This window comes from Tympanuchus pallidicinctus, unplaced genomic scaffold (assembly GCF_026119805.1).
Source record: "Tympanuchus pallidicinctus isolate F22 unplaced genomic scaffold, pur_lepc_1.0 scaffold5, whole genome shotgun sequence".
Taxonomy (NCBI): domain Eukaryota; kingdom Metazoa; phylum Chordata; class Aves; order Galliformes; family Phasianidae; genus Tympanuchus; species Tympanuchus pallidicinctus.
The window spans coordinates 44,732,738-44,744,159 of record NW_026294769.1 but is presented as its reverse complement, the minus strand read 5'-3'; the positions used below and the strand labels follow the sequence as shown (position 1 = coordinate 44,744,159).

Sequence of the window (11,422 nt, the reverse complement as noted above, 5' to 3'; positions counted from 1 at the left end):
GTGGACATGGCCATTACATCCCTCAGCGTTTCTCTTCCAAAGACTTATCCAGGTTCCTCTTGAACCCTTGTAATCTTTTGGGAGCCAAGCCATTTTGGGGGAAATGGTGTCACAGGTCTCCTTCTTGTGATATGACCTCCCCTTTCTTTTGTTTAACCTGGTTTCTGCCAGCTTGCTTTGGTGATCGTGTACACTGAGTACTGGGACAGGCAAGGAAGAGCTGATCTTTTCTCCTTTTTCCTCTCATGGTACTGTAGAAGGCTGGATTTCCTCCAGCACCTCCCTGTGTTTGTGGTGCTCAAGAACAGGATAAAATTAAATTCAGTGCTTTACAAACATAGTAATTTCCCTTGGCTAATGCTACAGTATGCTACTATGAATTCAACTAAGGCTGAACAAATTAAACACTCATATCCGTGAACATAGAATAATGGACATAACAGTGACATGTATTGTAGTTATACAGCTTGGCTTCAGCCAGGCTTTTACTACCTGAGCAATTACGCCTTTTTATTTAATAACCTTGTAAGCAAACTGGAATAAAAAAATCTAGCCAAAATTACAACAGAATGATATAAAGCTGTTTAGGAAACCATGTCAGGAGAGAAGCCAGTAAGAGTTTGCTGTTAAAATAGAAGGATGGCTACAGCAGCATTCCTCAGTGTCTGTCTTGGGCCCAGGACCAGACCGCATTTTCATTAATCATTTAAATGACGGAATAGAATGTGTTTGCCTATTAAATATGTAGAAGACACCATGCTGAGAGGGGCTGCATGAGTTCTCTGGAGACAGGGTGAGAACTCAAAAAATGGAGATGTGATCTCAATAGGAGCAGGTGTGAGGTATACATTTAGGCAGGAATGATGAACTGCACAAATGTGGGATGGGGAATGTTGGCAGCTCCTTCTAGGCTCTACCTTTCCCTGCAGACCACTCAGTACTCCACACACTAGTGGTACACAGAGTACCCTCAGCCACTGTTGTTTTTCTTGCTTTAGAATTTGTCGGGGCTTAGGCTCTTAGAGGCTCAGAGTTCAGTTGGGTACTGGATTCTTTAATTGACTTTCCTTATGGGAACCTGAGAGTGACTGTTGGCCAGTGAGCTGGTAACCCAGTCATGCACGTGGGTCGAGCAGCCTTAATCCAGAGAATACATGCTGTGGTTTCCCTTTACATACATGGACAAGTTTCTTTCACACACTGTCACGTTTTCACCCATTGGTTGCTGCCATCTGTCGTGCTGCTATAGCAGAATGGTCTCTGTGGCTATCCCCTAAGTAGGAGCAGGAGCTCTGGTTATTAGTAGTAAAGCAGAGTGTTAACGACATACTAGCAGTTTATGTGCAGTGTTTGGCTAGATCTTTGAGCAACATCAGTTAGGTGCCACTATTTCCACCAGAGATGATCTGGGGATGATGAAGTTAGCATTAAGTGAAAATATTGCTGCAAATGTAAATTTTCCCCTGCTGAGTGGTGTCCATGGAAAGGTAGCATGCAAGGGGAAGCTTTTATCTACTTTGCTTTGGATTACTGCATCCGGACCAGAGAAACGATAGGACCTTGAATAGAGGATCTGATTATTTTTCTCTAAGATAAACATTAGAATTGAGAGGAAGTGAGAACAGATTTCAAACGCACAAATTCAGTGAAGGGAACAGAGTTTTTTTCTCCCTTTTCACAGATTGAACTTAAAATGCTGTAAAGGAATGCTGAATTTTTGTCTTGTTTTTAACGATACGGCTGTCAAAGCAGCAGAGTAGATTGCCTGGAGAGAGCTGTAAGAGCAAGAAAGGCACTTCTCTGCTTACACCTGTGCAGGTACAGTAGGTTCAAGAAGGGCAGGCCACTGAGTGCTCAGCCAACTTTGGGATCCCCAGGTTGAGCTGTCTGGTGAGGATCTGCCCCATTCAGGATTTACTCTGAATGCGAATCTTCACTCATAGCTGCAGTTGAATTTTTGAAACTTAGAATATAGTGTATTTAAATAAAGGTGTTTGTGAAAGTAGAAAACTGTAAGGCTCTTTCTGTCCTGACAGGCTTTCTTCCCTGCCCTCACTACACTGTGCTCTGTGCACTCTGTTAAGTTTATTTGTTTTTGTTTGTTATGAAGATTAGTGTATAATTTTTCCGTGCTCTCCATTCTTTTTTATTTATTTAGTATTATCAATACCACCCTAAGTTTAATAACTATAAATTTTTGGCACCTCATGCCTGTGGAAATTCAAAAACTGTGATCTAAAGCTACATCAAAAACACTGTCAGAGGCCCAGAGCATCCCTAATTCCTGTTAATCAATAGGAAGTGCAATTTTCTGTTAATCTGAATTTCAGAGCAGATATTTAGAGCTTTATAGGCCAGTCTATCTGCTGAATGAATTCTGGTCTGTTTACTATCAAAAACCTTAAGAAAAAATACAAATGAAAGAAAACAATGCACAGAAGCTTTTAAGTGAGTTATGACCATGTAAAATAATCTCTAGGAGATGACTCATTTATATTTAAAATATTGGAATTAGTTTAATTATTTTTATTTCTTATTTATATTTTAGGACAGTAAATGAAAGAGCAATCAGTATTTGATGTATTAATCTAAATAATTGTGGAGAGCACATTATCATGGAAGAAATAAATTACTGGAATGTGCATCATATTCCAAGATTCATTTTCTACCTTTTGTTATCTGGCCTGATATGGCTATGTTGACTTTTCGTAGTTTGGCATGCACAGAACCACTGGTTTTGGTACAGATTGTCTCTTTTGAAGACTCTTTGTTTTATGTTACATACTAACTTGTTATTCTGCTTTGTTTAGTATAGACTGAGATACTTAGCTGAATGTATAGTACAAAATACATAATATATATGAATTTTAGTTATGTGTAGATTTAAAGGCTGAATGTGAAGACTTCAAGACCTTATTCTTTAAACTGAGTACAAGCAACAATTATTTTGAGTAATTGTGAGTATGTGCTGCAACACAGATGTCCAGAGTTTCTTCCTTAATCTAACCTTTGACCTCAACAGGATGTTTTTTTAGGAAAAAGGATCATTTGTGTAAGAATTATTCCTGTCTGTTCAAATTGGAATGCTATGACCTAGGCTGATTAAAAAGTAAATTAATATTGATAAAAATATACAGATCTCCTGAACTCTGTGAAGAGTCAATGCTAACTGAGAACTAAAGTTGATAAATACATCGTATATTGAAAATTCTGTCTGGCTTTAAAGAAAATATTTTATTTTTTGGAAAAAATAATATAAAAATAAAATATTTTCTGTGTGATCTTAAGGCTGCAAAAAGAAGTCTTGAAAGAGATGTAAAAACTTCTGAAGGGCATGGCACTTCTACTTATATGAATTAGGAAGGATAATTTAAGTAGGGTATTTGCTCACTGAATGTTCAAGCACTGCACTGTTAATGGATGTTAGAGATAGCAAAACATCTTCCAACCAGCATATTTTCTTCTTAAATAAGTAAATCATCTTTCTTTGTTTTTTTCCTACTAAAAGGCAGTGAATATTTTGCTGATATGTAGTATTTGGTGTACAGTACTGTTCTTGAAGATACTCATTGAGTAGACCTTTGAAAAATACTTCAAATTTCATCTCCACATTTGATGCATATTTGAAAGTTGTTCAACTATAGAACTTATTGTACGAAGATAATAAAATTGTGTGCTACCTTTAGAAGGCATTGTATTAATCAAGCACAAATGTAGTCATCAAAAAGTAAAATGTCTGCTGGTCACCATGATAATTATCTTAAAACATGTTTGAAAACTCAGGAGTAAATCAATCAAAAGTTTCCTTTTACAGTATTATCTTTTCTTTGAAGTCATGTGATCTTCTCTATCATTTGAAGAAATGAAGATCGTTTTATTATTTTTTTTATTTATTTACTGAACTAAATTATATCTCTGTTATTGTATGTAACCTGTACTCGATTCACTTAATTTATGCATTAGCATTACCACTTATTATTGCAGTTTTTATTATTTTTGTTAGAACTCTTTAGAAAAGATCCTGTTTTCAGTTTCATATCTAGAAAGAAATTTGAATGTTTTGAATTTAAGCTGAAAGGTAAAAGTGTTATTTCTTTACTACAGCAGAATACAGTGCAATTCACAGTCCATCAACACCCATAAAAGATTCAGATTCAGATAGATTGCGTCGTAGTTCAGATGGGAAATCACGTGGACGTGGCAGAAGAAACAACAATCCTTCACCACCACCTGATTCTGACCTAGAGGTATATTGTCCTAGATGGTTTTGACGTGTCATAGCTTCTCTTTTTATAATTATTTTGCAGAGAGAAACATAATTTTCAAATCAAAAATAAAATGGCATTTGAGCCCTTTTTTTCTTTTGTTTTTGTGTTTGCTCTTTTTTGTTGAAGATCTTCTTTAAACTTTTATTGTAAAGAACTTTCTTTGTGAGGAGCATCTAATTTCTCAGAAAAATAAAAGCATTCTCTTTTCTCCTTTAAAAAAAAATAATTAAAAAAAAAAGAGAGAGAAAAGAAAAAAAGAACAATAAGTAAAAAGCTTTTCCCAAATTGAAGTAAGGTTTCTCTTTGGGCAGGAGCCACTTCTGGCACAACAGCAGTTTTTATTCTCTCTTGCTATGTTCACATTTTTCTCAGTGGCCTATGCTATATGTTGAGAGCACATCTCCAATAACTCATCACAACTATGGGTGTCCATGCTGCATTTCTTTTCCTTTCTGAAAGCTTAGCCCATTAGTTATCATGGGAAATTCAATCCTATCAGGATTTAAAATACTTATATTTGAACACTGTATTTTTCATTAACATCATTTTATTAATGGTCAGAGGGCAAATTTAAAAGACATTTTTTCTGCCATCTGTAAGCAGAAGAATTATTTACTGACACCATACTTTCTTACACAGGCAAAATCTAAAGTGACAATTTTAATTCTTCAGATACATAAATTCTATTAACATAGGCTGAGAGAATTTAACTGCTTGTGAACAATTCACTAGTTTTATTTGGTTTTAGACATTATTGGCAAGAGCAAATGTATGAAGACTTGCAGAAATATAGAATTCAAATTGCAGAATATTTCATTCTGAGAGGCTTCTCTTAATTTCTTTCAGGTTCTATCTTACATCTGGCTTTAAAATAATGTATTGTACAATCTCATTTTTCTGTGTATTGGACTATGACTATCATTTCATTCTAATAGAATAATTTGATATAATAGCAATTGTAGTAAAAAGCTAACAGATTGTATTACCCTCTTCTGGAAAAACATTACTTCTGAAAAGAAATTGCAAGGAAGCTATGGTTCTAATATATAACCATTTCAATACAATTTTGTCATTTGTGCGCTTACTGATTCAAATTTAAACTTTCCATTGCAAGTATCGGCTTCACAGAGGAACACATTGATTTGATTCTCTTTTTACAGAGAGTATTCATTTGGGATTTGGATGAGACAATCATCATTTTCCATTCCTTGCTTACAGGGTCCTATGCTAACAGATATGGAAGGGTAAGTGTCAAGAAACTGATGGAAATTTTCATTAATATTTATTATTTTATGGTTGATATGTAAGAAAAACAAGGACATTGTTTTCCAGAGACCAAGCACTCCAAGCATTAGTGATGTTTCAAGACATAAAAATTCAAGGAGTAAAGCTCGTTCCATATGTCCGTTCTTTGTGTTTGTGTCATTAAATAATTAAACACCACTGGGAGTAATATTTTGAACACTTGAGGTTTTTTTGTTGATACAGAGTGTGTGATACCTGTTGATACCATCAAAATCTGCAAATGTTTAGCTCCTCTCAACTAGTGAAGAACTTCCAGGACTGAGCACTAAAATAACGTTTTAGTCCCAAGCAGTCAGCAGTGGTCTGTGCTCTGTACTGAGAAAGCAAGAGTACGTTTCTGGATATATATATGGCTGTAATAATGTAAACTTTTTTACCTCACATTTTTTTAATCTCTGTTTTGATTGATGTTTTTGAAAGTCTGGTTACGAGTCAAATCTTTCAATTATGCACAGTCTATAAATCGTAACTGAACTTACGGTTATGCCTGCAGACTGTAGTTCCCCTAGGTAATTCTCAAAAGAGAAATGCTGTCTTAGGTGAATAAGAACAATTTACGATTGGAATGCCCTTGTGAGATCAAACTTTGTTTTTCAGAATTGTATTTGAAAGTTAACGGCTCAGCTTGTGCAAAAATCTGTGTTATGTCTTCTCATGCTCACCTCGAGTGAAATATAACTGGAATGTGAGGTTTTTTTGTTAATCTTCAAAAATATTTCACATACAAAATAACCAGATAGATCTGTCTGACTTCATGTAATCACGTTGTCTTTTCATAAGCCTTATATATTCATCACTAAAAAGTTTTATGATACAGCCAGTCAAGGGAAGGGTAAAGCTTCTGCTTCAGTTCATATCATGCCTGGCTAAGGTTCTGCATTCTTCCAATGGCTTTCTGCATTGTAAAAATCTAAAGCAACACTTCTGCATAACTTATCTGACATGTTCAGGTGTGTTGTGGTTTAACCCAGCAGAGCACCACACAGCCATTGGCTTACTCCCTCCCAGTGGTTATGAGGGAGAGAATTGGAAAAAGGTAAAATGGTTTGGTTGAGATGAATAGGACAAAAAAGGAAGGAATGGTAATAATAAATAATAATAACATATGTATACATGCACACACACACACAAAAAAAAAAAAAATGAGGCACAGTGCAGATGTTCACTACCTTTTGATGGATCCCCAAAGAGTTCTCAGGCAGTGGCAGCTCCCTCAGCCAACCCCCTAGTTTTATTGTTCAGCATGACACAGTATGGTCGTGGGATCATGAGATATGTATTTCATGGGATATGTATCATGGAATATGCCTTTGGCCAGTTTGAATCAGCTGTTCTGGTTTCACTGCCTAGCAGCTCCTTGTGTATACGCAGCCTCCTATCTGGCAGAGCTATGTGAGATGCTGAAAAGTCTTTGACTTTGTGTTGCTCAACAACTAAAAGATTGCTGTGTTATCAGCACTGTTTTTCTCCTGAATCCAAAACACAGCATTATACCAGCTACTGTGAAAAACATTAACTCTATCCCAGCCAAAAGTAGTTCAAAGTGGTGTGGGATATTTTCACGAGTGTTTTGTATAATAGCAACCTACTTGTTTGAAGACTGTACTTAGTTGTTTTCGTTATGTGTACAAAAAGCAAGGATATTCAACAGCCTTGATTTCTTAAACATTGTGATTTTATACTACAAAATCACTAAGTCAGTGACAGGACAACAAGCCCTAGTGTTCACAGGAAAAAAGTTCAACGTCAATAGAATATCACCACTTACTTTCGGGGACCAGAGTTCTGCTGGAAAAAGAACTGATCAGTTGTTGCTGAGAAGTACTTGGGTGAGCATATTTTTTCTTTTTCTTGTTTCCTGTAGTGTTTTTTTTTAATTAGGGCCCGAACATAAACACCTTTTTTTGTTGTCTGCTTGAGGCTGAGGAAAGTGGCTGGCATTCAGCTCCTCAGAGATACAGATATGTGTGCTGCAGTTCCATAATTGTTGACATTGTTTTCTTGATGTAGCTTTTGCTTGGCTGCCTCTGGTTGCATGGCATGTGGCAAAATACATAGATATCACTAAATGATGACTGATTCTATGATTTGTCAGTTGCTAAGCTAAATCACCTGCCAAACATTGGTCAGATTGAGTTTTTTTCATTATACTTGTTGCTATACTGTAGCACACACATACACGTGTATACAAAGAGATACAGGGCATCATCTCTGATTAAAAAAAAACAACAATGCTCAATGTTAAGAGAGATGATAGCATTAGTGTTTATGCTAGGAATTAATGCATCATGCACTGTGCATAAATATTAGAATGTTTTGGTGAAGGGTTGCAGTGCGCACATCCACTAAGAGGCAGTTGTACAGGTGTGCTATTATTGCTTTGTTTTCACAAAGTGTCATTCATAGCACAATTTTTCTTGGGCTATTAAGTGCCATAGAAGAAATTTAGAGGTATTTACAGCAGTGTGAGGTGTGCAGTTTTTTTAAAGAGTGTTTGCTATTGATTTCTGGCTTTTAAAATCACAATGCCAGGGGGATATTTTGTTGTTTACAACTGTTTTTTGAGCTATTTAACTTCACCCCTAATGTGTTTCTTCACTGTGGTTGGAACTATAAATGTTTTTTTTAAAATTAAATCTAAGCTGCTCACATAATCATTAAAATACAAAAGCTGGAACTTCAAACGAACAAAAATGTCTTAATTAAATAGAGGATTTGGCAACTTGGCATTCAGCTCTTCTCATAATGCATGAGTGAGTTTCATGGTGAATGACTATGAATGATGAGCAGTCCTGTTGCTGAAGGGATAGGTTTTCTTTTCCTTATTCTCTTCCTCATAACTTGTTTATGCCACCCTTTTCTGTATGTTCATACTTATTCATCTCTTCTTATCACCTGCTCTCCTTGTGCTGCTATTGTGCTCTACTTTCTTCATACTCTTGTTCTGCAACGTTGGAACAAAATAATATGCTTGTTTTGCAGTTTGTGCAATTATGGTAGACACTTTATTTAAGGATTTGAATGTTGTGCATTTCACAGAAATGTATGAAACTAGTGGAGGAAATGAGTTGTACATCGAGAGAGGAAGGATGGGGAAAGGGGGAAAGGAAAAAAATACTTTTCCATTTGCTTTTGAAAAAGATGTGTTGATCAAATATCAGGTTATCAGTTACTTTGATTGACATTGACCTACAAACACTTAGTTTTGAGCCAGATGACAACTGCTGAAGTTTTGGAGTTCAGAAAGAATTTGGGACCCTTTTTAGTGTCTAGAAGCAGGTGGAAATACATCTTTGTACTTGCAGTAGTCTACTGTGGTCTTTACTTCCATTTTCCATGAAAGCATATATATTCAGATGCTTAGAAACATTTTTTCCTTTAAAATTTAAGTTATTTTAATATGGTTTATTATGTTTCAGAGGTAGAGAAAAGCAAAGCCTGGTTTCACTTAACCCTTCATTTGTGACCTGTAGGCTTAAGTGGAAAATAAGCCTTGTACCTAAAGTGAACTTTCCTGTTTTTCAGCTTCTTGTTTCTCCACAAAACAAAGAAATCAAGTGGGTAGAATTTAGAAATGACATACAGACAATGTTTTGGCTCCAATACCAGTATTCAAAAACAAGAAGCCTGCTTAAGCAGCTTGACTTTGGTATTTCTTTTCTTTAGCTAAACTGTGTGCCTCCCCCAGATTTGTACCTGATTTTGACCATACCTGAAAAGACACTCAGACTGAACCTGCAAATCCTGATAAATAAGAACAGATTGTTAGCTTTCCTGCTCATTGTGTGACACCTCACAATAATTAGTTCACAATTAGTGGCTTAAGATTGCAAAAGAAGGCTTGGTATGAGATTTTTTTAAAACCTTATTCTAGCCTTGTCTTTTTAAAAAGTTTTCAGCCATCACTTTAATGACTGGCATCAGCATTTAATCTACTGCAGATCCTTAAACCAGAGCTTTTGTGCTTTTTGCTAGAACTGCTGCAAGATTGTAACTACGCAGACATTTAAAACCCTAATGTAGATAAGACTTTTGCATCAACAAAAATACATGGCTACCCAGAGCTGCAGCTTAGCTCAGTTTCTGTGCAGTGTGGGACTTCCTATAGAACAAGATTTTGTTTAATAAAGGAATTAGGGTTACTTCGAAAAGAAACCTATTTTGTTTCTTCTCTTCTTTTTTATGGTATTTAATCCGACATTTTCAGTATGTGCCAATGATTTTCTTATGTTTTTCTCCTAATTAAATTAACCTAGTAAATGACATTCTTTTGATATTACTTCGAAGAAATCCACATGCTCTTTTGTCTACCATTTTAAAACACCTTTGAGTTAAATGGCATGCAGATATTTTTACCAAAAGCCATTCTTTTCAGACTCAAATGTGTAAGGAGAAACTAGTATAAATATTTAAGTAACAAATTAAAACCGAAAGACTTTATTCACAGCCATTTCCTTAAAATTAACTGTATGCTGTGTCTGCTGCTGTATCATCCAGCTTTTCAAAATTGTGCCCCTTTTTATGAATGGAAGCTCCACATGGGTTTAATTGTAAAATGTTATATTATCACTTGATAATTAAGACGTAGCTAGCAATCTTCATTTGCATGCTATACCCTTAGTTCTGCATTTAACTCCTTCTGTTAACTAGAGAAAAGCATTCTGTGGCATGACTTCTGGTAGTGCTCAGGAAGAACAGAAATACTTGCTTGGTTTAAAAAGGGGATGAGGAGCTGTGAAGAAAGGCAGTATTGTAGCTAGACTCAAAGATAGGCAGGAATGTGAGGTAGATGTAGCCTCAGGCCTATCTAGGGAGGGAATGTCACCTGCCTTCCACCTTTCCTACTCCAGAAATAAAACAAGGGAAGACTTGTAGGGCAACAGTAAAATAAAAAGGCAGAATAATTTTGCTTATTTTTTCAAGTAGTTCCATTTTTAATTAGGAAACCAAATACTTTTTTTTTTTTTTTTTTAATAGAAGACTAATTTTAAGGACAACGTCATTATAATGATGAAAATGGCATAATGCATTTTTTGGTGTCCCATTTATGAGGGCTAGATGCTTTTTGATGCTAGAAAACTTATTTACTCTTAGCCGATGGAAATTCAGAAATAAATGTTTTGTGTATTCCATATAGCTTAGTTGCTAAATGCTTCTTTCCAAAAACTCATTTCATTCTGCTGGTTAGTTTTAGTTGTTTTGGTTTTTCCAGAAAGTAGGCAGGCTGCTAGATTGCCATTCTTTTCCAACTGTTTGTTTCTGACACATTTTACCTTTTGACCAGCAGTTACAGAAAAATGTTTGAAAGTTCAGAGATCACGTTGAAACATCTATTAATTTGATTGAGAGGTGAAAAAAGAAAGTAGGGACCACATCTTTTGATATTAACTATGAATTGTCATCAGTTTTAGAACATTAACTTATTTTAAGTAAAGGTTGTGCTGTCACTTCTGCAGTTTTATTTAAAATAAATTCCTAACAAACTAATATTGATAATAATAAAATAAATAAAAGAAAAGAAGGTGTTGTGAGATAATACATGTTCTTTCAAACTTGTGCTTCTGTGTGGTTGGATATACTTGGCACTATAAATGAGAAGTTGTGTATCAAGTACATGTACTAGACTTCTCAATTTTTTCAGATTGAAAATACATAAAACATACCCAAAAAAAATCAAAACAAGACAAACATCTGTAATGCATTTGATAACCACAGTGCTGAGCATGCTTTTTGAGTTTATTAGCTCAGTAAGAAATAAGTTGTTATGGTAATTTCAGTAGAGAAGTTAAAGTGTGTTATGTATTAATAACAAACAATAGATTTGTTCACTCAGTATGGGTGGGCCCAAC

The 11,422-nt window shown here is 35.4% G+C and overlaps 1 protein-coding gene across 16 annotated transcripts in view; it reads left to right on the top strand.

Moving 5' to 3' along the window:
• Nucleotides 1-11,422, top strand: part of EYA1 (EYA transcriptional coactivator and phosphatase 1) — an 88,337-nt gene that overhangs the window by 40,925 nt on the left and 35,990 nt on the right. For 11 of the 16 annotated variants that reach the window (XM_052704908.1, XM_052704923.1, XM_052704919.1 and 8 more), the window contains 2 exons: nucleotides 4,105-4,247; nucleotides 5,429-5,512. In XM_052704908.1, coding sequence (XP_052560868.1) covers nucleotides 4,105-4,247; nucleotides 5,429-5,512 — 227 coding nt within the window. The remainder of the gene's footprint in view (nucleotides 1-4,104; nucleotides 4,248-5,428; nucleotides 5,513-11,422) is intronic. The other 5 variants (XM_052704922.1, XM_052704921.1, XM_052704920.1 and 2 more) reach the window with 1 other exon arrangement.